Source organism: Falco naumanni, chromosome 16 (assembly GCF_017639655.2).
Source record: "Falco naumanni isolate bFalNau1 chromosome 16, bFalNau1.pat, whole genome shotgun sequence".
NCBI lineage: Eukaryota > Metazoa > Chordata > Aves > Falconiformes > Falconidae > Falco > Falco naumanni.
This window is the reverse complement of record NC_054069.1, coordinates 7,233,374-7,259,877: the sequence shown is the minus strand read 5'-3', so window position 1 is coordinate 7,259,877 and position 26,504 is coordinate 7,233,374. Positions and strand designations below refer to the sequence as shown.

Here is a 26,504-nt window from a genome sequence, read left to right as displayed (position 1 = left end):
GACAGCAGAAGATGCCAGGCAGTCTTCCTGTGCCTGGGCCCTTACAGAAGAGGGACAGGGAGGCAGGGGACAGAGGAGCGAGGAAAGCAGCTCTGCTGCGCAGGGCAGACGTGACAGGCATGCGCTCAGGCTGCTGGGCCCTCCCGGCCAGGTCACTCTGCTGTGGCATGTGCTGATGACAATAACGAGCACTGGTCCCTCCTGCCACGCACCAGCAACCACTGGAGGCGGGGGAGAGAGGGAGCCCTTGACCGGGGTGGCAGAGCTCCTGCCCTGCTGCCACGCAAGCGTTAAATGCACCATGTGATGACCAGGGCAGGATGGGTCTTGCTTAGCTTGTCACCAAAGTCATTCAGGTTTTCATACAGCCAGTGCAGTTTCATGCTTTAGTGGAAGTATTCCGTTTGGTGTAATGATTAATCCTGGCAAGTGAGACCTGTCGGTGAGTATAAAACCTTGTGTTCATGCCTGGTGTTTAGGTTGAGCTTTGCCTCTGAGAGAGGGGGTGGATGTTCCCAGCGATGGGTGGGACTGCCCTGGTCATTGTCTGGCATTGCCGGAGGGCATGGGGGTCCCTACAGAGCACCTGGAGGGAAGGCAGGTGTGCTCTCCCATGCAAAACATCCTTAAACAGGATCCTTAAACAGGCACCGAGGAAGAGATTTGTCCGGGTGCGAGAAAGGCAGAGGCTGCAGCTCAGGGTGGACAGGAGAGAGTGCAGAGCTGCAAGGTCAATAAACAGCTTTGAAAGAGAGGATGAAGCAAGCGGCTGCCCACCCCCTCCCCTGCCCTGCAGGAGCACTTTGAACATCTCCTACCCTGAGTCAGAGCAGGAGCAGGCCTGCTTAGCGCAAGATTTGGAGGAGAATTATGAGCAGCTCAGCTTAGTATTAAAGACATTAACTGTGGTTTTGAAAAAAAGAAAGAACAAAAACCCCAAACTCAGAACAGACTCTTCCAACTGAGCTCGAATATCTTCCCATCTGCTCCTCCAGTGCCAAGAGGTGAAGCAGGCACTGGAGTCGAACTGTGCTCCCCGCCAGCCAGGGCAGCAAGAGGAAGAGAGGAAGCTTTTGTCTGTACCAGGCAGCCCTGGAGAAACTCCTGGCTGGCAAGGAAGGACCCCGAGGGAGTCCTGTGCAGTCCCTGGCCACTTCTGGACCCTGAGGTGCCTGCAGGGCTTGCAGGAAACTGCTGGCAGCACAGCTCCCCTCCCACTGCCCCGGCTCCCTTTCCCTCCGTCCCATCTCCACTGCCTTCCTCGCTGCTTCTCTGCAGCCCCTTCCTCCTCTTGCAAGCTCGCCCTGCTGCTGGGCTCAGAACTACTGCCAGGAAAGTGGCAGGGAGCAGTAAGAAAGCGCTGACAGCCAGTTACTGCTGCGGGTTTCACATCCTGCTGGTTTAGCAAGACTTGGGCCCTCTCCCACCTCTTCCTTTTCTTTCATCTTCCCCTGCTTCCAGGCTGTAGCTTGAGGCTGCAGTTGCTGCAAAAACAGGAGAAATTTGCTAACAGACAGCAGAGAGATTTCCCACAAATCAGAGCAAAAAATGTTTTCTCTGTCTTCTAACTTTTTTTCTCCTCCTCTCATCATGCCTGTCCCCTTTTCCTGCCACCTCTCCCTCTCTCGGACTCCTTTCGGTGCCAGCTGGCTTCTCGCCTCCCGTGTCACTGCAGAGAGCAGAGGGGCACCTCCCGGAGCAATGCTGACTTTTGCCCTGCTCAGCAACGTGCCTGAGCAAGAGTGGAGAAAGTAAGGAAAAGGGGAAGGACAGACTCGGGTTACTGTGAGCTGTTAGGGTAGCGAGAGCAAGAGAGCGAGCGTGTGTGCAGTGAAGCGGAGGAGGAGACCTGAACACGCTAGGGTCAGAAATAACAGCAGCGATACTTGGCGTCTCTCTGGCCTTGTTCGTCGTTGCACCGTAATCTCAAAGATGGGGTCACAGCCTGCCCGTGGCAGCAGGACAGCCAAGAGGAGGACCCAGAACCCGGACTTTGGTCTGAATGTGCCTCTTCGCTGTGCAGTTAGGAAGCCTCCTCCAGACACTGAAGGGCATTGGTGCCACCGATGAGCCCGACCCCCCCACCTTGCCTGCTCACCCTGCCTCGAGCAAGGTGGCCAGAGCACTGCTGAAGCGCAGCGAGCTCCCCAGTGACCCAGCGAGGAATCCGTGCAATCAAACTGGGGGTAAAGTACCTCTGTGGCCACTGCTCCCAGCACAGGTATAGGTGTAAGCTGATCAGCAGCAGTACTTCTCAGAAGCCCTTTCTCCTCCCCCAGGAACAGGAAAGGATCTGCTGGAGTATTAGGAGAATCACACATGCCCTCACTATAGCTCAAGCTTCATCCTAAAGCAAGCTAGAGAGTTTTTCACCCCCCCAGGCTGAATCTACAAGTTGAATTATTTTAGAAAAGAAAACCAAGTAGTTAGAAAAACAACTAGTCCCTCCTAGGCAGCCACAATTAATTTCATCTTCTATTTATATATAGCCTTAACATACTTCTCTCCTGCAAAATTTGCTCAGACATCCTGCTAAGGAGTGAGGTAGCATTGCTGTAGTCACCTACAATAGTCTCTCCCAACCCCATCCTTTTTTAGCTGTACGTATTGAATTAGGTGCTCTGGTCCTGTGATAATGCTGAGGTGACAGAGAGTTGTTAAAAACCCAGAGGAAGGATCTATGGCTTCCACCACTCTTCTAGACCCAGAGAGGAGAAGGTATTTTCCTACATACCCCCCACCAGAAAGTGAGCTCTGAATTTTGCTTCTACCAGGAACTTGGCAATTTCCCTGTGAGTACCTTTGCCTTTTTTCCCCCTGATGATCAAGTCCTTCTGAGGCAATATTTAGACCTGCCTTAATCTCTACCCCATGCTGACTGCAAAGCATCACCATTTCTTCCTTCCTTGCTCTTTTGCACCCGAAGAACTTAGGGCTGGTTATTTTAATGCCCATTGCGAGGTTAGTCAGCTTGGCTTTCGACAGCCCTCATTGATTCCTCCACACACCGACCTCTAAGCTGCTGCTTTCTCTGCTGATCTGGCCTGTTTCTACATCCCTTGCAGGCATTCTGATTACTGTTAGCATCCTTTTGAGGTGGTTATTCATCTAGCTAGAACTGGAAACCTCCCTTGGAAGGTGTCCCCACCCCCCACCTCTCAAACATTTTGAACTTTGTTTTTTTTGACTTAGAAAAATTGCAAGCCTCCTCGGAGCTCCCGAGTCCAATTTTCATTCCTGTGGATTTCTCTTAGCCAACAAGGATTTGCCTATTTGAAATCAAGAACCGTATTTGCAGGCTTTGTTTGCCTTTCCATTTCATTTTAATTGAATCAGCAGCTAATCTCTGAATCCAAGGTTACTTTCTCAGTGTGGTGCCCTTGTCGCTTTATCAGAACCCAGTCCAGGGCAATACCTTTCCTCACTGGTTCAGTGAACGCTGGTGAAGAAATTTACCCACTATCACATGCCATTTTATATTCACTACTGTTATTGGTGACATCGATTTTTCATGCTAGATAAAAGACTTTCACTTCTTGAGTAAGAACACACTTTCTCAGTCTGTGTCAGGTGAATAATTATGCAGGACTCTCTGTCTGTGTCCCAGTCTGACTTTGGAAATCTACAGCACAGCCCCCTCACAATGCCAGGACCAGCCCATCTTTCTTTGCCCACCAGTCTTAAGTCCAACAGATTCCTTTCGCAGCATGTCAAGACTTGAAGGATTCTCGCTGTAAAGGTCTGTATTGCCCCTTCTACCATATATACCTTTAGGGAATCATAACCATTTCAGATCTCATCTTAGAGCAAGGTTTCCAGCTAGCCTGCTGTTTCTGCACCTCTTCAGACAGATGTTGCATTGCATGGTGCAATACATCCTCTGCCTGGAAAGCAGGGCACACTGCAAATGGTGATGAAATGCAGTTCCCTGAACTAGGGATCCACTGAAACCAGGGTTCAGCACAGAACGGACAAGGTTTTAACTTCTTTCTCACTTCTAATGCTTCCAGCTCCAAAAAGCAGAGTTAAACCCCAAGCATCTATGCTTAGATCTTAGTTTCTGTTAAACCTTCCTCTCAGTCACCATAACAGCAACTACTAGATACATAAGTGCAAAGAGCTAATGTGGACACAGGGCCACAGTACAAAGCATGTTATGCACCAGCACCTTGCTCTAATGCATGGCAGGCGTCGTGAAGCGATACAGCTCTGTGGTTACATCACTGCAAGAAACAAACAAACGCAATCAGTGCTGAACACCAAGTGGATTTTCTTTTCTCTCTAAACTGTATGTGAATTCCTTTCTCAAAAGCTTCCCTATCACCTCCTGATGTTTCTGCCCCCTCTTTAAAGCATTACTTCAGGCTGCTAAGGTGGGCATCAGGCCAGGATGCTGAATGATACTGTTTGCTTAGTTTAGTACTGGCTCCTGTCTGGAGCAGCCCTGCTGGCTGAACAAACCGTTTGTGGCCATATGTGGTGTTATTTACATGGGGAAAGGAAGAAAAAAATGTATCTTTGTGAAATACGAGTTAAGAGAAGAGAGAGACACACAGGCAGAGCAGGGTAGGAATGTGCCCATCTGAGAAAGCCATCCCAGCCCAGACTGCAGGAGGAGTTAGCACAGTGCTCTTACAGCAGGCTGCGAGGGTCTGCAACAAAGCCTCATCATGGGAGAAGAAATTGGACAGACTTCTGGAATCGCTGCACGGAAGTTCTGCTACCAGCTGGGAGACTAATTTAGTTTCTGTTTTCCCCCCTTTCTCCGCATCCTCCCTCTTTCTCTCTTTGAATAGGAGAGCAACGTGGCCAAGGGCTCAGCTCCAGCCGGATCGTACAGGCTTGGACGGGGCAGGCTGGGTCACTCCGTGGAGGAGTAAACACCAGGGAAAGCTGAAAGGGCTTTCTTTAGGCTGTGCTTGCTCTACAGTGCTGAAGAGCACAGGAAGCACTTGAAATCCCCAACAGGTCCCAGCCTGTCTGCATCCAGCTGCATTCCCTGTTGTGAAGTAGAGCAGCCCGAGGACTGCTCTAAATCCCACAGCAGCCGTGGCAGGTAATGAAAGCGGAGACAGGCAGGGGCTGAAGCTGGCAAGTGCTCTGTCATCTTCCTGCTGCTTAGCACAGCAGTACTCCCCTCTCTGCCTGGTGCCCAGCAGCAGCGTGCAATGCTGTCATCCCCAGCACAACCAATCCCTTCCCCACACAGCCCGTGTCGGTACCCTGATGCGCTTGACGAGAGATGCTGTGCCAGTGCAGGTGCCATCTTTTGGAATAAGATGTAAAACCAACTGTCTGAAAGCCTGGACTATAAAAGTTCCCTCGGCAGCTCCTGCCAGCGTTATCTTCCTCCCTCAGCCAAATTCCAGGTTAGAAACTGAACAAAGCAGTAGTGATGAGCTGCCAGTATTTTAATGAGCAGTTCCCACAGATACCTTCCCACCTCTGCGTAGCAGGTGCACACATGTGCTCCCAGAACGGGAGCTGTATTTACTTCTCACTTGTTCAAACAGCAGCAGTTACAAAAATCCTCTCTAGTAAACCATCACTCAAGCAGGGAAGTGGCTGATTTGGCAAGGAAATTGTCATCAAGAGCAGTTTGCTGGGGATGTTTACACTGTGTTTCTGAGGGTATAATGAGTGTGCCGATAAGATAGTGCAGGAACTAGCTGACTTGAATGAAGGGGGAATATGTTGATGGGGAAGCTGCTAGCTGTATTCTGCAAGGTGTTTGGGAAATACCCTGCTGGCAACCCTACAGAGGCAATAGCATTTATTCTTGAGCATTTACTTCATGCTGCTTACAGAAAAGGTCTTTCTAGGACAGAAAAGCAGGACTGGGAGAGCTGGCGTTCCCAGGATTATGTTTTTCTCCCCCAGGAAGGAATCTGGGCTGTTCTCCCTGCTGTAGACCTAACTATCCCTTCCCAGCATCTGGGGCATTCCAGCGGGGAGGAGAGGAGGAGGTTCTGTCAAACCCCCAAGGAGCCCTGGGGTCCTGCTGAAAATCCATCTCGAAGGCGCTGCCCCCTGGGGCGCGGCGGGGCCGGGGGGTCGTGGCGGCAGCGCCCGGGAAGGGCGGCGGGGCGCGGGCAGGTACCGGAGCGGGCAGGTACCGGAGCGGGCAGGTACCGGTGCGGACAGATACCGGAGCGGGCAGGTACCGGTGCGGACAGATAACGGTGCGGGCAGGTACCGGTGCGGGCAGGTACCGGAGCGGGCAGGTACCGGTGCGGGCAGGTACCGGTGCGGGCAGGTACCGATGCGGACAGGTACCGGTGCGGGCAGGTACCGGTGCGGGCAGGTACCGGTGCGGGCAGGTACCGATGCGGACAGGTACCGGTGCGGGCAGGTACCGGAGCGGGCAGGTACCGGTGCGGGCAGGTACCGGTGCGGGCAGGTACCGATGCGGACAGGTACCGGTGCGGGCAGGTACCGGAGCGGGCAGGTACCGGTGCGGGCAGGTACCGGTGCGGGCAGGTACCGGAGCGGGCAGGTACCGGTGCGGGCAGGTACCGGTGCGGGCAGGTACCGGAGCGGGCAGGTACCGGTGCGGGCAGGTACCGGAGCGGGCAGGTACCGGAGCGGGCAGGTACCGGAGCGGGCAGGTACCGGTGAGGCCCCGCTGCGCTGCCCGGCGCTGGCAGCGGGGGTGCTGGGCTCGCCGCTCCCGCAGGGCGCAGAAGAGCCGGGCGGATGATGCGCAGTGAAGCTCCTTTGCCCCTTCCCGCAGCACGGGCGCGGGGAGGGCCCTTTCTCCCTCCCACCGACACCCCCAGGCTGGCCAGGGACGGACACGGCCCCGGGCCGGCCCAGGCAGCCCCTCACCACCGAGGGCGAGGACTTGGGACAACACAACCCCCCCTCCCCCTGCCCAGCCCGGACGCTGGCTCCGGTCCCGGGCGGCACAGGCGGGGCGGGGAGGGGGGGAGGCCGGCGCTGTCCCGGGGGGATGGCCAGCATGCCCACGCTTCCTTGCCCCGTGGGCTCCCGACACCCGTGTGCGGGCCACGGAGGACACCTAGCGGCTGGCCAGCAGCGCCGGGCTGCGCTCGCCCCACCGCCCCTGCCCGCGGGCACCGCGGCGGGAGCCTGCCCTAGGGATGCTCCCCCGAGGGATGCTCCCCCAGGGATGCTCCCCCCAGGGATGCTCCCCCCAGGGATGCTCCCCCGCGGCCGCTCCCCTCTCCATCTCCAAGGCTTTCACCCACGCCCCAGGCTCGGGGAAATGGCGCAGTCCCGTAGCACAGAGGGGGAGCGTGGGGCTCAGCACCTGTGGCACCCTCCCGTGAACCCAGTGGACTCTGGGGGAGGTGGTTTGAATGCTACGTGGTGTGGGCATATGGTCGCGGAAGGTCAGCGAGGAGGAAGCACCTCCTGCATACCCCCGAGCTGGGCTTCCACATCACCCCAGTAGGGTGCAGGGCACCGGCAGGATGAGGGCAGCTGGGATGGGCCAGAGGATGCTGGGGAAGGCTTGCAGGTGTGGCATAGGGGAGAGGGGATTTTGGTGGCCAGTAGCGCTGCACCAGCCAGCCTGGAGGTCCTCTGGGATGCTCGGAGAGCCCTGCTCTATAAAAAAAGCCACTAAAAATGTGCTGGTAGGGACCCCTTCACTCACTGTTGCATCTTCCCTTGCTGCACCGGCAAGATGTGAACACCGAGTCCCAGAAAAGCTGAACACTAAAGCTCACCAGGTGAGAGATGTGGGAACCTTCCAGCAACGTCCAACAGGCCTCCATCCATCAGAAACACCCTCTTAGAAATCAGCTGCTCTTCAGCTGGGTGGTGAGCAGCATGCGCTCTCCTCAGCGAGCGCGAAGGTGTCCTTCTTGTGTGTCCACACGTCTACACGTCCACGCTGCCTCTCTCCCCTTCCTGCTGCCACGGGGCAGGGGAGGGACAAAGCAAGCGGGTGAGGGCAGCCCTCTCCCCCTCCTGTAGCGGCTGAGGTGTCCCTGGGTGGCAATGTGTCCCCCCGACATGGGGAACTCACCCTGAAAGGCTGACCCAGCCAGCCCAGGGGGCAGGACCATAGTTTCCAGGGCGCAGGGAGTGCGAGGCACAGGCAAGCGCGCCCTTCCCTGTATTGGAAGGGAGCTGCAGCTCCCCCAGGCCGGCAGCTTTCTCACCCAACCTTCCTCCACCCCCTTGGCATCCCTTCCTGGGTGCCAGCCAGCCCCATGACGCTATGTTAGGCTGCGTTTGGACTTGATGGAGCCTCAAACTTAAATGCAATTAATGTAATAAAGGCCAGCAGCTAGTACATGCGTGGAACCAACCAGAGCAGCAGGGATAGCTCCCTGAGTTGCCCAAGACCCAGGTGTTCCCTGCTCATGCACAAGCAACATCCCTTCTCCACTCCCTGGCATTCCTGCGGCCCGCGGAGCTGTAGTGCCAGCACATGGCTCAGAGCTGCCTGGGAATCTCCCCCATTATTTTCCCCTCTTTCACAATTATACCACCAACGAGGAGGCCAAATCCTGCCTCTCTGCCAGCAGCTCACTGCTGGAGAAGCAGGCTCTGCCAGGAGTAGCGAGGTGGGGAGGCAGGAATGCACGAGCTTTTGGGCCCTCTGGGTGCTGGGCACTTTCCAAAGCTCACATGCAGCTGTAAAAGAGTTCTCCAACCTGACTGGCCATCCTGTTCTGCGGGGCCAGCAGGCAGTCTTGGTGACAGTGCTGGCTGGCACACAGGGAGCGTGGCAGATGCCTGGCCTGAGGCTGTGCCCCTTGCTGCTGCTGCCAATGCCCAGTCTGCTACCCTGCACCTTATTGTGGGCACTTAACTCACCACATACAGCTGCTACCGCAGTGACAGAGCTGCCACCAAGTCTGGAGGAGAGCTCCACGGTAGCCACAGAGAAAGCTCTGCCCTAGGGAGGTAGGTGAGAGGATGGGATGGACAGGCAAGCATCCGAGGGCAAGGACACAGTGGGTGGCCATGCCTGTGCCACCGAGAAGCCCATTATTTCCCCTGACTTGGAGTCAGGTCCTGCTGCAGGGGCGTTTGAGCTGGAGAACCCTTCAGAGGTTCATTTTGCTGGGTAGGGGTGGAGCAGGGAACAGCTTTTTTTGGCCACCAGGCCACACAGGAGTGAAGCAAAGAGGCCCCAGTGCAGTTGGCAGGACGGTGGAGGCTGGTTACAGGGAGGCTGGGAGGGGGACTTGGTGTGCAGGTGACCCTCTGGGCTGTCCAGAACAGTGAGGATGCACCTGGAGAGAGGCAAGGGCTAGGGCAGAGAGCTGGGACAGCAGGACGAGAGGTGAAGTCTGGGCTCCTGCCATTTAACAGTGGGGCTTGGAAGAAGGTATAAACAGGTGCTGAAGGACTGTGAGCTCAGTGCCAGTGACGTAAAAGCTACGATCAGCCTGTTCCCAGATCCATTCCAAAGCAAACATCAGACATTTTCCATCAGACACTGCTCTCCTTGGATGCCAAATTTCACTCCCGTTTGTGCAAGCCAGGGCCAGTGTCCACATGCTCCCATTGAATTGCAGATGCCTTCCCAAGCCCCAGACACTGAGCTGCCCCTGACAGGAGCAGATAAGGGACCTGGGAAGACAAGCTGTGTCAAGGACTGCCTGCTCCCTGATCCCATCTCCAGCTGCAGGCCAGCAACCCAAATACTGTCTCTGTGCTGCTGCCTGGAAAAAAGCAGCCTTGCTGGCATTCCCTGCAGCTTGCTGATCCTGTTGTTTGCACCTGGAGAAGGGGATGGCATGACACAGTTGTTTCCCAGGCAGTTGCCACCACCCTAAAACCAGAGGGTGGGATTCGGCTGCAGAGGGGATAATGCTGACCAAGGACAAGCAAGTCCAGGCAAGGCATGCAGCGCAGCGTTGCTCCGGATGAGTAAGAGTGGTGGATGCTAACCCTCCTCGAGGTCTGGTCCTGACCCTCGCCCTGCCTCAGCTTCTGTCAAGTTATCCTGTATTTATGGCAGTGAGTAAGGGAGGCTCAGGCCCCAGGTTCACTCTCTTATCTAGGTTTTATACTTCTCTCCCAGAATTGTTCTGATTTTTTTTTCTCCTTCTCCCTTCTTTTCCCAGTATTTTCCCCTCCTCTTTGTCTCCCTGCTTCACCTCCATCTCATTTGTCTTTTGCTGCCCCATTTTTTTGCTCTGTATTTATAGAGGAAGGGAAGAGGGGAGTAAATCAAGACACACACACGCACACACACATGCTGGATATTTGTCTTGCTCAGTCACAGAGTGAATAAGCGTCCTTGTTTCAACATGTTTTCCCATTTAACTTCCCAGGGGCTTTTCAGAACAAGAATTCCTCTGAACAACCAGACACAAGAGCTGAGCTCACAGTCATTTGATGTGTGTGGTGGCCTCATTCCTCAGGCTTCCCCCCGTCCTGCGCTCCCGATTTCCAGGAACACCACAATGACACAGGCGGGGGCCACCCTCCGCCTCCCCTGAAGGCTCCCCAGCAGGCAGGAGAGCCCAGCGAGGGCAGGATGAGGATGCAGCTCCCCAAGTGCTGAGCTGTCTCTGGTCATGACGGAGCAGCAGCCCTCATGCCAGCAAAACCTCCCGTGGAGGTTTCTGCACAGGGCAGCCCAGACCTCGCCTGCTGGGGCCCTTCCACCTCTGTGGGACTGCTCAGACCAGCCCTGCTGCCCTGGGTGGGTGACGGCTCCCCATCCCTCTAAGCATCTTCCCTGCAGGGGGGCCTGTCTCAGGAGGCTGAGCCTTCTGCAGAAATGTGACTTGAGACACCGAGGCTCTTGCAAGAGGTGAAGAAAGATCTGGTGGAGATGGCACTTGCACTTAACAAGGAAGACACTGACCAGGGCTAGAGCAGATCCCATGATCTTGCCATCACCCTCAGCCCCTCACCAGCACCCAGACTGCAGATGAGCCCAGTGTAAGGGGAAGGAGCATCTGCCCCCTCCTCAGCCCCACCTGCAGCGCTCTCTCGGGGCAGAGGTTGCCCTGTCCCACTTCTCCTCCCACTGTGCTGGGCTTAGTGGCCACATGGGCCTGGGTGCCTCGGGAGGGACAGAGCCACAGTTTCTGTCTTCAGGGCAGGCCAGGGCAAGGAGCGCTTCTCCATGTGCTACCCTTGCTGCCTGGAGGGAAGCTTGGCTTGATATTGCCAAACATAGAGTATTTCAGTGTATTTCGTGTGTTAGGGAGAGTCTGTTAATAGTGCTCTGTCTTGTTCCTTCTTTCCCTGTCCTTGTTCTGCTCTTCTTTATCCATCCGTGTTTCCCCTCTCCCTCTCCACCTGCCTCCTCCAGGCTCGGCACTGTGAGTCAGTCACACCCTGTACCATCACCTTCACTTGCTCTCGCTTCCAGACCTCTCCAGGGAGCTGGGACTTTGATCTCATGAAGGCAGAGACTCTGCACTGGGAGGGAAGCTGGGGAACAGCTGCCAGCTTGGAAGAGCATGGGTGTTTGGAGAGGGGGGGCCGGGGAACCATGGGATTGCAGAGAAGGGGGTGACATTTAGAAAGAGATAAAGGAGGAGCAATTAGTGATGTACCTTATTAACCATCTTTTATCACCCATCACCCAGTGCAAAGCTTCTTCCAGCTCCATTAGCACAGAGCCCTGGACATCAAGCCTGCCTATAGCACATGACGTGGACTTGTCAAGTCTCGTTCATCACAAATAAAACTCTTACCAGTGGTACCCTCGATCTTTTCCCAGCTTGGGCTCCATCCCACAGCACCTCCCTCCCAGTCTAGGACCCCAGCTGTATGACAAGCTTAATCGGCACAAACAAGTTGGAGCAGAACAGTGAACAGAATCACAATCTCCCCGGTTCACATGAGGGACCATCCTCAAAATCGCATCTGCACGGTTGCTGAGGAGGACTTGAAAAGTGCCGGTGCCCATGCTCCCAGGAAGCCAAAAGACAATATGGCATCCTCCAGCAGAAGGTATAAAAGCTCCAGTGGTCCTTGCCAACCCAGTTAAGGAATACTCCTTCCTGCTCCCAGGTTTGGAGATGTGTTCCAGTGCTGAGCAGACACCTGAGAGGTCCAACCAGCTCCACCCAGCTTCCCCATCTCAGGCTGTGCCAGTCTCCAGTGCATGAAAAGGAGGTGGAAAAGAAAACAAAACATGAAAACCAATGACACAGAAACCAAGTTAATCATCAAGGGTGGGGGGGTGGGTGGCGGGGGGCGGAATCCTTCCTGGCCTCTACAGGCAACGAGCAGAAGCCTTGAAATACAGGCTTAATTAATTAATTAAAACCAATATGAACATGGTGCAACAAGTCTTGTAAGCACATTGAAGGCATGCAGTATCATCCATACAGTTATGCAATGTGTTGATGACTGTAGCAAGCTCATCTTGAATCCAGTTTGGATCCTGGTGGCCAAGACTCTGTTTCAAAGGCCAACCCTGAACTCTGCTCCTGTGATGTCTAGAAATCGTCTTCTAATTCCTAGCCTATATTTTTTAATGAACAAATTCACCCTATTTGATCTTACACTAGCGCTGTCCTTTAATTCAAATAGATTTCCCTCTTTAGCTGGTATTCCCTTTCCTGTCCTCCACATGAATTTAACGCTGAGTAGTTGTTTTCCCCTTCAGCCTTTTCCAAGTTGAAGACTCAGCATAACCACTAGAAAGGGGTCCTCCCCCAGGCAGCACATATCCTCCAGTTAATGCCCTTGTCCCGTCACACACCCTCTCACTCCTTCAGTGAATCACCCTCCTGCACGCTCGTGGAGCATCGTTGTTACACAACGGGCATTTATGTCCTGCCTGTAACTTGTGTCAATAATTAAGGTTCCCCACGGCCCAGCTCATAGCCTGCAGGCCTGCTTTAAGGCCTGGGAAGCTGGAGTCTGTCCTGCCACGGTACCCTGGAGGAGCTGCTCGGACGCTCACACCACCCTCAGACCCCAGGTCCCCCCATCTGATGCCGGGTCCTGACCGTCTCCAGGCAGCTCTCAGTTCACCCCCCAAACAACTGCATCCCCCCGTTCCATTTTCCTCCCCTTCTTCGCCGACCCCGAGACACACAGCTGCGTGTGGCGAGCCCACATTGTCACAAGCCTCTGGACTTCGGTTTATGCCACATAATTTGAGTCTTTCTGGTACAACGCCCCACTCTGAGCATGTCTGCAGGCTGCTCTAAGCACATCTGCAGCATTTCCCCCCATGCGCTCTGCAGCAGGATAGCTCCACCGACTTCTCCGGGTGCATTGCTGACTGAATCTGATACGTGTGAAAGCAACACGAAGCCTTGAACTTGTTCTGCCTGCTCTGCTGTTACACGGGGAGCTGGTTAATGCACGGTCATTGCCCAATGGTGTCTACATGCCTGACAGATTGATCTCCTCTGCTTTCTTCTAGCAGCAATAGCCCGCATGCATTTCAGCTTCACATCTTCTGGGCTGTGGATTTATTTCATATAAAGGTGTAAGAAATGAGAAAGGACTGAAAGTATGTAGGATGTGAAAGGGAGTGTGGATTAGTGGGTAGAGCACAGAGTAGGCAATTAGCAGACAGGTTCCCCGCTCCTGCTTTGGTTGGAGTTGTTGTGAGAACTGGGGCTAGTGAATCATGGGCTGGTTGATCTAATTCTCTATGACTTTCCATGACTTCATCAGTCATTGGTGTTTGAAACTCTGCTCTGGAGCCTCTCTAAAGGAGTGCCCCAGGGTTGGCTTAACTGTTTCTATTCTATTTAGTTTGAAATGGACCCAATTTTTCCACTTTTTCCATCCTGGGGAAATTATTTTTTATTTTAGGCACCTACCCATGAGGATTTTTGTGCAGCTCGTTGCACAGAGGAAACACTTTAATACAAACAGTAAACTACCCAAACTTACTGGTGCATATACAATAAAAGAACGAAGTTCAAAACAAGAACAGAAGCATCATGGAATATTTTGTAAAAAATCAAGGATTTAGAGGGGTCACAATCATGAAAAAGCAGAGAATGAGCAAGCAAAAGGCTGCATAGCAATTTCAGAAAAGAAGTTTCATTTTTGCTGAAAATTTTCAGTCTGTTCCACAGTATATGCTTCAGTTTCCCTAATTGCTACATGGGGTTAGCAACCCAGACCTATTTTGCAAAGGTGTTGTCAAGTTTAATTTGTGAACCTTTGAAAAACGCTCCGAGTTTTTCAGATGAAAGGCACTGCAGATGCCAAACGTGGGTGTATACTCTGAGTCAGAGGCACAGACATGGGCATACTGTGTGATCGGCTTGACGCAGTGCACTAGATAGGAGACAGTTGTCCTCTGCAGGAAATATAGGGGTAGCTGGTGCAAAAATCACAGATGATGCTTACACAAGTGTGAAATCATGCTATAGAAATCAGGAACCACCCTCTAGGAGGTGCAAAGAGAAAGCCTGCAATAAAGAGACGTCCAGTCTGTACTTTATTTTGGCTTCTAAGTTGCCTGAAATACATGTGTGTGCACAAGCCTTCTAAATACAGTTGGGAACCGAAGCACAAATTGTCTAACAAACTACTGTTTAACTAACAAACTGCGCTTTAACTCCAGCAGTCCTCCTGTGGCTCCCAGCATGGCTGTGGTTATGAGCACCGATAAGACCATGTGCACCTCAACTCTTGGAGAGGTGTGAACAGTAGATTTCCCAGGGGGGAGCAGAATTAGTAAGAGAGAAGTGAGTTCAAAACCAATTTTTTGGCATGAAAAAGATGTGATGACGTGTGATGTGCAGAGAGATGATAGGGAAAAGAGTGGGCTTGGCCTTTGGCTATGGGACAAAGCTGCAGCCCCAGGATGTGTGGCAGCAGAGGCGATGCATTTAGTCGCTGCTGGTCACACAAGGCCCTGCCATGGTTCCTCAGGTATGTGCAAGCGGGACGTGCCTAATGCCAGGCATGTGGGATGCTGCAAGAGTGAGCTGAGGTAGAAAGGGGACCAGTGAAAGTGGCATTAAGCAGAAGTGACTGGCAACAGCAGGGAATGTTCCTTGCGCACACGTGAGTGACATCCTTTCTTTCTTCCTGCGGACTCGAGGGAGGTTCAGCTCAGATGACTGGCAGACAGATTTTTCTTCAAGAAATCCAGTTTGTGCTTGGCTCCATTAGTCTGTGTGTGTGCGTGCACATGACCTCTCTCTTTCCACCTGACACAGAGCATTTACGCTGAGGATTCTCCAGACACAAGCAGCAAGGACAGATGCCACCCAAGCTATTCAAAAGCCAAAGCAGAACCCACAGCTTTATGGAACATACCGGCTGTCATGAGGGCTGACATCAGCCCATCTGAGTCTGATCCGAGCAGCATTAGATGACAGACACTGCAATGTCTTGCATCTCAAGCATGGCCGTACTTCACAGTACTGCAACAACTGGAGGAGCTGAAGCTGTGGCTGGCGTCAGGCAAAGTACAGCCATAATGTGACTTATTGGAGGGTGTCAGTCCTGTATGTGCCTCTGCATGGAGAGAAGAATCAATAATAAACCTCCTCCTAAGCCCAGTTAGTTCCAAGCCTGCCTAGGATAACAGGATTAAACTCGTTTACTCTGGATTTGCATCAATAAAACCAAGATGAAAAAATTCAGTCCTTAATCTTTTGACTGCCTTACCTACTCCAAAATCTTAACAAAGTGTCAGGAAAATGAGAGAAACCAGGGCCACCTTCTTCCAAGTCAAATCTCTTCAGGTAGATGGTTTTTTGTTACTTAAAGTATTAAAGCTAGTTTGGAAAACCTCTGCTGAATCTTTCCTGTACACGTGAGAACAGGCACCTCCACCCTCCAGTATTTTTAATTGCTTGGAGATCTACAAGACTGTTGATGTTATAAAGATTAGCTCAGCCCTAGAAGCCGGGGTAAAGAAATACATACATATATGTCAGTCAGTCTTTCTTTAATGAAATTTGTTTTTAAAAAATAGCATTGCCCTTTCCTATTGCAGAGAATGACTTCTGACTTATGAAAGACTACGGTCCTATTAATAAAAAACCTGTCCACTAGAAATTACTGCAAAAGGTGTGGCCTTTCCCAACAACTATTATCCAAAAAAATACTGGATACTGAATCATTTATCATATATAGAAAGTCATAATGATGTACAGGCACTAAAAGGGGCTGGATCTATGAGCCAGGGGTCCCAACTGCATTTCAATTGAAGAGAAAAAAAAAAAAAAGTTACCTTCCTTTTTCTCTCATTTTGCACAGAAAAAGCCCTTAGAAACTGTATCTGTAAGGCGGGCGCTTCCTGGCTGTCTCATTCCCATATCAGATCCAAAATGTATGCTGCTCCTGTTTTGGGCTGCGCCTCTATTTCCTCCACATCTGAAAAAGATCTGCAAAATGCAGACCTGGATTTTTCTTCCACTACTAAGGACACTTCCAGCTGGGGTTCTGTTACAGATTTCTAACGAGACATTATTATGGGCTAAAAATCACATTCTCCAGCAACACCACCATTGTGTTCTGCGAAAATTAAATTAAGCACAAATCTTAGGCATGGTTAATTTACACCCTGGGCATTAATCTCAGAGCAATCTCACTGAAATTCCGAGCATAATCTGTGCTAAATTGAAATGATATGAGAAGATCAAACTCCTTCTTTTGAAGTGGATGGAATTCACCAGTGCTTGTAAAGAGCCTTTTTCTTCAGAAACCTTCTGCGATTCTGACAAGTTGAACATTTCCCAGGAATACAGCTAGTGGAGACAGATCTATTTTTAAAACTCTTTCTCAGTTCTTTTTTCTTGCAAGAAATATTTCGGCCATCTAGCTGTAAAATATTTCCTCTTCCAGGTATGCCTCTCAGTTCGGTGGACATTTATGGGAAGAGCTCCATAAGATACACCTAAACCCTTATCCCAGTGAGAATAGTGCAATGGAATAGGCGATGGGGGTTTTATTCTGCTGATCACATCAGTGGAGATTGCATGGCCCGGGGGAAAAACAGGACCAGCCAATTTTTACTTCAGGTCATTTGGGTTCTTCTGATGCGCAGTTGGACCAGGTCTACAGGGATGAACCATGCGCAAATCCAGCATCAAAATAAAGATAATAGGGTCTTTTAAACCCAGTATTATCCATATATTTCCCCTCCCTGCCCTACTGAATACAGTAAGCCCTCAGGGGAACCCAGTTTGAGAATGCTTTATTCTAGGCGTTCATTTTAATTACAACCATCATTATTTTTGTGCATGTGTATGACCCAGTTAACAAACCCATCTTCAGCATCTCATGGTCTCTCCGACCCTGCCCATCTCTGCAAGGAGGTAACCTCAGCTCCTGGCAACAATGAGCAAAATTATTTTTGAAACAAGCGGTCAAACTGGTTGCTACATCTTAATGAAAATGATTTTTGAAAAAAAAAAAAAATTTTTTTTTTTCTATGTGTATAAACAGCCCTTCCTCCCAAACCTGGTTAGACAAGAATGTTCCTGGGTGTGGACTGCCTTGTATAATTAACTGCACAGCTGTAGCTTCTGATCCCTGGTAACGTCTGTTTCTTTCTTTCTACCTGCGACTACCTAGCACAATCCAGGCATTCTCCTCCTCCTTGCAGGAGCTCCAGGTGCGTCACTTGGGCAGAATCTTTGCTGCCTTCCACCGTCATTCCTTGCTGAGACGACGGGCGGGCAGACGTACCCGCTTTAGAGAGGGCTGAGAGACAGGGACTGGAGGGAAGGCTGAGCAGCGAAGCCAATCTGCCCTGTTCAGACAATGGAAACGGGGAGTGCAGCGAGGACAAACGGTACCGCTGGGAAGCCAGAGGATGTGAAGAGCCCATCTGCCCCCAAGAAGGAAGAAGAAGTGAAGAAGACCGCAAACCCTGGTGGAGGCGAGAAGGAAGCTATGAAAGGCACTGGCAGTGCCTCTTTGGAGACAGGGCAAATCAAGAGCTCCCTCTTCTCTGGCAGTGACTGGAAGAGGCCCATCATCCAGTTTGTGGAGTCTTCCGATGAGAAGAGATCGACCTACTTCAGCATGGATTCGGCAGATTCAAAGAAGATGCAATATGCCAGTGGACAGATAGGAGACATGAGGAGACCACCCCTCTCCTTTGCAGAGAAAGGTGATCTCAGGAAGCCCCTCTTCTCCTTGGATTCCAAAAAGAGCTTCCTGCCCAGTGAAGGGGAAGGAAGGAAGTCACTGTTCTCTGGGGGGCAGATGGGGGACCTGAAGAAAACTTCCCTCCCTCTGGTGGAGACGGGGGACCTGAGAAGACCCACCTTCAACAAGCCTGACAGAGCAGCTGGGTCACGGCCCAGGGTGAAGCTCGAGGATGTTCTGTGTGATTCCTGCATCGATAACAAGCAAAAGGCCGTGAAGTCCTGCCTGGTGTGCCAGGCTTCCTTCTGTGAGCTGCACCTCAAGCCCCACCTGGAGGGAGCAGCCTTCCGGGACCACCAGCTCCTGGACCCCATCAGGGACTTTGAAGCAAGAAAGTGCCCTGTGCATGGGAAGACCATGGAGCTGTTCTGTCAGACAGACCAGATGTGCATCTGCTACCTCTGCATGTTCCAAGAGCACAAGAACCACAGCACAGTGACAGTGGAGATCGAGAAAGCGGGGAAAGAGGTAATGCTCTTCTTATTGCACATTCCCACCAGTCTTTCCAATGGACCTCAATGTCACACCACAGCCTTTGCTCTCCAGCTGACGCAGTCTCTCCTCAAATCATGTCTGCAGTGTAGTTCTGGTATGAGGGGTGGTGGATGGGAAGCATCTAGTGGAGAATTGGTATTCCCTGGCTTCTGCTCCAATGGGACTGTCGTTCTACTGATGGCTGGCTACAGCAGCGTGGTGCTGGTGGTGTGTGGCAGACTGGATTTGGGGGCGGGGGTGTGTAGGGAAGCTGGTTTCCACCCCTGACTTTCAGCAGAAGCTGAATCAAAGCCCTAAATGATAAGTTTTCCAAAAACTGCCTCAAGTTTTGACAGTGTGTCTGGAGTGTCACCCACAGCCAGGAAGGGGGTGCATTCCTCAAGCTCAGGACCTCCAGAGCACAGGCGGTCAGATCAGCGGCTGCTGGGTTACTACTGGAAATTGCTGTCTCAGCTACTTAGAGTCGAGATTATGGGGTTTTGGTTTTCTTTTCTGTTACGGCTATAATAGTGTTGAGCCACGCTTGTGGGAAAAGTCTTCTGAAAGTTAGGTGAAGAAACCCCCCTGGGGCAATCACGAAACGTTATCATTCCCCTGAAGTGTTACTACAATAGGTTTAGCAGGTGGACATCTAAGGAGATGCATGGTATGTGGAACAGTGCCCGCTTGAATGGAGTAGTAGTAGTAAAGATCAGGGTCCCACCGTCTTCAGTGCTGTACTCCCCGTAGGAAGAGCGTGTCCTGGCCTAGAAACCTTCTCAGCAGGCAGGACACGAAAGGCTACAGAAAGGAGACCCGTGGAACATTAATGTAAACCAACTTGCCTAGAGTCACTCAGCCAGTCCACGGCGGAAGCTGGAAGGGCACTAAGGTGTGCTAAATCCTTAGGCACAGCCCAAGCCAGTGCTCTGATGTGGGGAACAGGCACATACAAGTACCCGCTGTTGGAAAGTGTTACCCTTAACTTGGAAGAACAGTTTAACTCTTCCTACGCTGCTAGGAAGAATTACTTTGTAAGGCTGAAAAAAGCATCTCATTTAGAGCGTATGTCTTGTCTTTCTGTGCAAATTTTTGGTCTTTCCTTGCAATGTCATCTCCAACTTGCAGCCTTGCTGAACCAAACAAGGTTTCTTCCATGTCTCTGCCTGTCTTTCTTAAAGAAATTCCTGCAGGGCTTGCTAGCCTGCTGTTTGTTTCATAATTGCTTGTTCTTGTGTTTTTGATGTCAGTTCTGAACATAGCATATGCCCAACTCTCATAAAGCTGCGTCTAGTGTCTGCCAGGTTGTCCAATTCCTCTTCGCTGTTTCTGCTGAGAAGAGGTTAACAGTTGTTCCCTGAGGAACCAAAGCTGTTCAGATCCTTCTTCCTGAGGTTGGATGGACCTAGAACACCTTGCTTTTAAAGAGGCAACCATAGCTGGTCAGAGATGACTTTACCTAAGATTTAAATGGTATTTGATTTCTTTCTCGGAGTCCTTGTGCTGCTTTTGTTAGCTCCATGCTTTAGTTCCTGCACTGTCCTGTGCTGTTTCTGCAGCTGCTAAGCCCAAAGGATTTAGGGCTTTATCAATATGAATCATACACATGTGCAAGTTTCTCCTGACAACGAGTTTTGATCATGTTGTAACTTGAGTGAGTATTCACTCAGACAAAAACAATTAACAGGATAGCTGTTGCTTACAAATGTTTATTTCTAGCCCTGATTTATTCACCATAGGTGGAGCCTTAGCAGGTACCACAAAGAGGAATGAACATTTCCAAGTCCCTTGTGTGCACCGCCTATTCTTTTCAAGTCTTGTAAATCAGCTGAGCTGGAATGTGACCACAAATTGGAAGAGTGGCAAAGTGTGGCTGGTGCTGCTGGCTTTTGTGAAAAGAATAAGCAAAAAACCCACATCAGGTCGTCCCCATCCCTGCTCTATTTTGACAGCTTGGCATCCAAGCAGCTCCTGAGTAGCTCTACTACCACCAAATTTGCTAACTATGCCACTGGGCTGGTGACAAGAACACAGCTGTATCTAGACAGACCCTTTCACACAGTGTTGGCTGTCAAGGAACAATCGGTTTATCTGCGAGGACTTCCCAGTCCCCGGTCATACTGAGACTCCAAAGCTGGAGAAGATCCCAGCAGAACTAGGGGTGGTTTCTATGCCGTGATGTGCTTAATCCTGACCGTCAGTCTGTGTGCTCAGCAATTTGGTGGCACAAAACTGTCACACAATAAGGTGCAATATGCTTGTTTTACATACGTGTATTCCTTTAGTAATGCAGAATTAATGCAGGTTACAGCCTCTTTCATGAGTTTGTCTTTGCTATAGGTGTGCAGGGAAGAGAGGTGCTGTACTCAGTGTTGGGAAACCACAGGATAGCTTAAACCCCGCTGTAGAATTAGGTAACTCTGCTTGCTCCACAGTGCAGACAGAGACAGTACAGCTTCAGAGAAGAGGAATGCAAACAAGCCAGTATACAGATACCTACTGATTAGGGCATTTAGGCAAGCAGTGGAAAGCCTGGTGTCTCTCTGCCTGTGAGACAGACGGAGAACAGAGCACCATCTTCCACTTAGCAGGAGCTTGGGATGAGAGTCACACACACCACCCCCCCCCCCCCCCCCCTTTGCCTGGTGTGCTGCTGAGCGGGCAGGAGTGGAAGGCACAGGGGGTCAGACAGAGACAACGTGGCAGGGAACACAGAGACCTTTTGTCTGAGTTTCCACCCAGTGGTATTCACCTATTTTACCCAGCAAACTTTTAATGCCTTCCCCAGATCCACTTTGCATTAATTTCCTGCTACAGTTTTAAAGGAAAAGTAACACCCCCGCCAGAATCAGGACAAGAAACGACCAAGAAAAAAGTCCATAAGGCTGGGTAATAACCACACGCAGCTGAAAAGTAAGAATTGTCAATAGCAGCTTGTACACGCCAATAAAACCCTCCGGCCGGCTTGATTTACCAGCAAAACTCGAGCCCCCCTTTCAGACAACATCCTTCATTTTGAAAGGGGTCCCTTCATTCAAAACCTGTTTTACAGGCCTGTTCTCAAAACGAGACAACCTCGCATATGCCTGCCAGTCACCGAGCCGTAAATAACCTGGCGTTACTATCGAGCGCCAGCCTCAGTACTCAGCATGTCAGGTCAGTTCTAGTGAAAAGCGCTTTGATTTTTTTTCTTTAAATCTTTACCTTTAAAGAAAAGTTCACGTTGTACAGCAGGTTTAAAGAGGCAGCAGAGAACTGCTGTGCAGAAACGGGAGCTGGGTGTTCCTTGTTTCAACAAAGGGACTTTTAAAAGGAGAGACTTCACAGAGTCTGAACTAGGCTTTGAAGTCAACCATCCACAGAGGTGGATCCAGAGGGACATCCGTTTGAGCCCTCTCGGTATTGCTTTCGCTGCCTGAATAGAGAGCAAACGAGGATGTATCAATATGCCAGCGGAAGGGATTTTGGTCGTTCTCACCGATGCAAGGTTAGGGCATGGTGTGGCTGTGAGACCTTATCTACACCCGTTGTGGTTGCTCTGCGGACACAGCTGAAAATAGATGCTCTTTCCACAGAGACGGCGCGGTTTCCTGCAGGATGTTCCCTAGCTGGGAGGCTGGGGAAGCTGACCTGCTGCAAATTTTGATTTACAGTAGATTTGCCTGTCCGCCTGCATTCTATGGTAATGCCTCTACAGTGAGGGCAGAACCCAGGGAAAACCCACCACTTTGCAAGGAAGGAACTCTCATCAAACTGTGCAAAACAGAGAGCCTTTTCTGGCCTCAGGTCATGCAGTGACTAGTGGCATTTTTGCAGGTTGCTGGCAGACTGTAGCCCACTGACACCCACCTCTGGTTAACAAAAGCTTAGACAGAAAAATGTAATGGCTAAACCGGCAGAAATTATGTCTCAAACAATTTGCTGATTTCTTAGCCAGGTCATGCCCAACACGGGCCCTGTACAGGGACAACTAGTTTAAACACTTTTTCTCTAGCTTCATTATTGCATTTGGTTGTTGCTGTTAGGTAATTAGCACAGCTCTCCCAGGCTGGTGACACGGGTGTTCCCTGATTCAGGGACGCAGGGACTGGGTTCCCAGAGCATTAAGACATGATGATGCTTGTATTGCCGCCTTGCAAAAAGGAGTTGCATCATGATGCAAGACTCATAATCTCACATCTTTAGGTCCTTTACAGCACAAGGGCTGGGCTTGGTTGTGGATGTTTAGGTGCACACTCTGAACTTTCACTTAGGCCTCTTGACTGTCCTAATTAACTCAGACTCTAATAGGGGATCCTCTCTTAGCTCCAAGACTCTCAGTGCCAGTATTTCTCAACTCGCCACAGTCAAACTGAATAGTCTAAACCTGTATTTCCCAGATCTTCTTCACCGCTAGTGGTATTTCTGCACTCCCGCCTGCAACGGGTGGATCTGCTGTATTATCTTTCACTAGGACCTTCTGGACCCCAAGCCTCACCCCAGGGATTTGTTCTGGGTGGTCAATCACGTAAGGGATCTGGGATTGTTGACCCTGGAAAATCTGAGAAATACGAAGAAAGCTAGGAGAGAAGTTTCTTCACAGGGGATGAAGCTGAGAAGTTGGCTGTCCCTGGTAACTGCAGCCAGCCTGCTGTAAACGTGACACAGGATAGACCTGGGCAGCTAAAGCAATCTTACAGCCAGTGCCAGACTGAACAGGGCCTTAAAAACATCACGAAATCACCTTTGCTGAACCCCTTACATCCTGGTCCATCTCCAGAGCCCCACTACTGAATCCACCTCCCGGTGCCTACTTCACCAGTTCTTGTACTATTCCAGAGTCTTCCTGGACCCCTTTAACATTTTTTCAGTGGTAAAACTACTTTTAATGTTTGCACTACCATGCAATGAAACAGTCCCCTTCCTCTCCCTTGCCCTTGCTGGTGTCTGTACTGGTGTTTCCTTTTGCCCTCAGTATGGGCGTTTTAACCCATGCTGAACCTGGATGAGTGTGGTATTTGCATTCTGGCTATTGGAACTATCTCTGTAATTTCCATTTGCAAATCACAATCCTCACTCTAAATTGCAGTGTGGGTCTGCTCTTAAAGAGTTGTTACATCCCATCCCAGAGGCACCCAGACTTTCTGGGTGAAGGGATATTATAACTGCAACAAGCTGTTAAGAGGTAGCTATCACTTTTGAGCAATTAATAGTTTGCAAAATTCCTTTGAGACCCATCTTAATTAAAAAGTACTATAAAATTATAATGTTGTTATCACTACCTTCCAGCCATCACCTGAATCTTTTTTCTTATTATCTTTCTTTTAAAGCCCCTTGTATTTGGGAGTGTCCACATGGCTGTAAATGGTCTGGTCTTCTCAAAACAATCCTTCCAGTCCTTCTCTGATGATTTCACTCACATTCTTGTCATAAGATCGTCCAGATATTTAGGGTCGAGGAGGGAAACAAGACCTCCCACTGCTCAGGAGATGTGCCCTTAACCTTGCTAGCAATTAATGCCATCTGGATGTAGCTCTGTGGCTCAAGGAAACAACTTGCATTATAATTTCTCCCGTTGGTTACGGCAGTGCAATGGATATTTGGGTCTAAAATGCTTTTTATCTCATTGCATTTCCCTGCTGTGCAAAGATGGTTGTGCACCTTTGCATCTTGATGCAGAGGACATCTTACAGTGCACATGAGAATGGAAAAAAGCATGCACTGCTCCAAGTCACTGTCTTGAAAATGTGAAAACTATAGTATCAAGCTCATGCCTCTCTTGATCAGTAGTAGACCAAATTTTCTCATCTTGATAGCCATATGGTTTCCTGATGATCCTGTACTGCAAAACCCTTCTGTGTCTGCCCTGAACCCCTGTAGCATATGACCTTCAGCTCACGACAGCGTTCAGTTGACTACTGAAGACTGTCAGGGTGTATGGATAGTATTTAGAGGGCCAGTGCTCTCCCAGCTCTCAAGAAACAAGGACAATCACAATGACAAAGTGAGGGTGCAGCTCTTCTGGCATTGAGGTACCTTTGAGTACATTTGCCTTCTGTGTTCCCCCTTTCTTCTGTTTCATAAAGCAGTAGAACAACTACCAAATTGTTTTCCCTCTATAAATAGAGATTTTCTAAATTGGAACAGCAAAAGTCAATGGCTCTGGGATGCAGCTGTGCTTGATTCAAGCTCAAGAGGATGCTCAGACACTATGGTGACTGGCGCCAAGACAAGAGCCCTGATTTCCTTGGTCTGAGCTGGTTGACAGCTTGTTGCCTGCTCTTCATTGTGCGATGCTGGTTTCTACTGGAATGGGGAATTGAAAACTTTTAAACTCCCACCTCAATGGCAACAATGATGACAAGAGAAGACCCAGGTTTTCATGTTGCATTATGTTTTTGGATGCGTGACAAAGCAGTGAGAACTACACCTTGTGCTTTAACGGCAAGGAAACCTCATGTGTTAGTTGTGGTGGGAGTGGGCTGATCCATCCCTCGTCTCCCCTGCCTCTAACTGTTGGCCTAAATGTAAGTGCTTTTGGGTGATCCATCCATTTGCCAAAGGATCCCACACGCATGAACAGTGGGTTTTCAGAACTTTTCTAATGTGACATAGGTCAGCTGTGGAATACATGTAATTTCTGCCATCCGCCTAGCTCCTAACCAGCTCTGCGGGTGACTGTTCCAGCAGATTGCCTGTAGTGACAGCTGGCGCTGACCAACCTGTACACACATGAAACACAGAAAGATCTTGAAATGCGTAAACAAAGGCTTTGTCATGATCTGTTGGGCAGGGAGGTGGTTGAATAGGAATGACCGAGGGAGGTGCGGCCCAGAGTTAACGGCGCAAGGCATTACTGCACAGCCAGGTCCCGGCCTGGTCCAGGGGCACGGCACGCACGCCAGCCGGCGTGTCACACCGGTGCGCGGCTGCCCAGCCCTCCGCGGGCTCCGCTTCTGTGAGCTGCCTCGCATGCAATTGTCTGGTCTGGGCTTCTCTGGGAAGCCAGTGCAAAACGAAATGCAAATGAACCCCGGTGAAATTGCTGATCTAAGCCAAGCATGGTTGACTACACCTCTTCCCTCCTCCTGGGTTTTTTTTTATTTTTTCCAAGCATTCCCCAGCTTCATCATAACATGAAAGCTCTCAATTCAGAGCAAATTAATCCACAATCCTGTCTAAACACAATTCCTGCCGGAGGCATCGTCCTCTTGTTGCAACACTCGTCAAACGTCATTCCATAATTACATTAAAACTGTTATTGCTGCAGAGGCACACCCTGGGATGGGCCCTTCACTGCATACACAGCTGAATTTTGAAACAGGCCTCTTCCCCCTCCAGCTAATGACTCTAATGTGATTAAAAGCGGCACCATGACGGTAGCCTAGTAGGTGGGTGCTTCTGCTGCTGTCTTTGCTGAGGGAGCTGAATCGCTTGACCCAGCCAGGAGCTCTGGGATCTTGTCCAGTGTCAGCACATGATCTCCATTTCAAGCAGTGCCAGGAACCTGTACCTCCCAGCTGTTATTGTTCAGGGCCAAGCGCGTAAGTGGAAGCACAGCGCCTCTTTGAAGCAGGCCACCCTCAACCCCAGGTTCATGAGACTCCCTTCTTCTCGCAGGCTGAGCTTTCACTGCAGAAAGAGCAACTGCAGCTGAAGATCATTGAGGTAGAAGATGAAATGGATAAGTGGCAGAAGGAGAGGGACCGTATCAAGGTGCGTACAGGATATTATTTTAAGTTCACTCCTCTGGCTCTCCAGTGTCTGCCACTTCCCAACCCCCACTCTCTCACATCCCTATCCTCCTTTCCTCAGTTTCTCTGACATATCCAGCTTTTACTCCATCCCTTACCCAGCGTCTATCTCATCACTCTCCAAAACTCACTCGTGTCAAATCTTGGAAACAACAACTCCCACCGGAGTCATCCCGCAGCGTACCCTGCAGGGCATCAGTGAGAGGCAGCACAGCCTTGTTGCAAAGGGATCCAGGGCACCTCCCTGCTGCGGGTCCC

The 26,504-nt window shown here is 50.7% G+C and overlaps 1 protein-coding gene across 3 annotated transcripts in view; it reads left to right on the top strand.

Moving 5' to 3' along the window:
• Positions 1-203: 203 nt before the first annotated feature.
• Positions 204-26,504, top strand: part of TRIM29 (tripartite motif containing 29) — a 43,396-nt gene continuing 17,095 nt past the window's right edge. For all 3 annotated transcript variants that reach the window (XM_040616302.1, XM_040616304.1, XM_040616303.1), the window contains exons 1-3: positions 204-442; positions 17,461-18,507; positions 26,113-26,208. In XM_040616302.1, the coding sequence (XP_040472236.1) occupies positions 17,650-18,507; positions 26,113-26,208 (954 nt within the window). In that variant the 5' untranslated portion in view covers positions 204-442; positions 17,461-17,649. The remainder of the gene's footprint in view (positions 443-17,460; positions 18,508-26,112; positions 26,209-26,504) is intronic.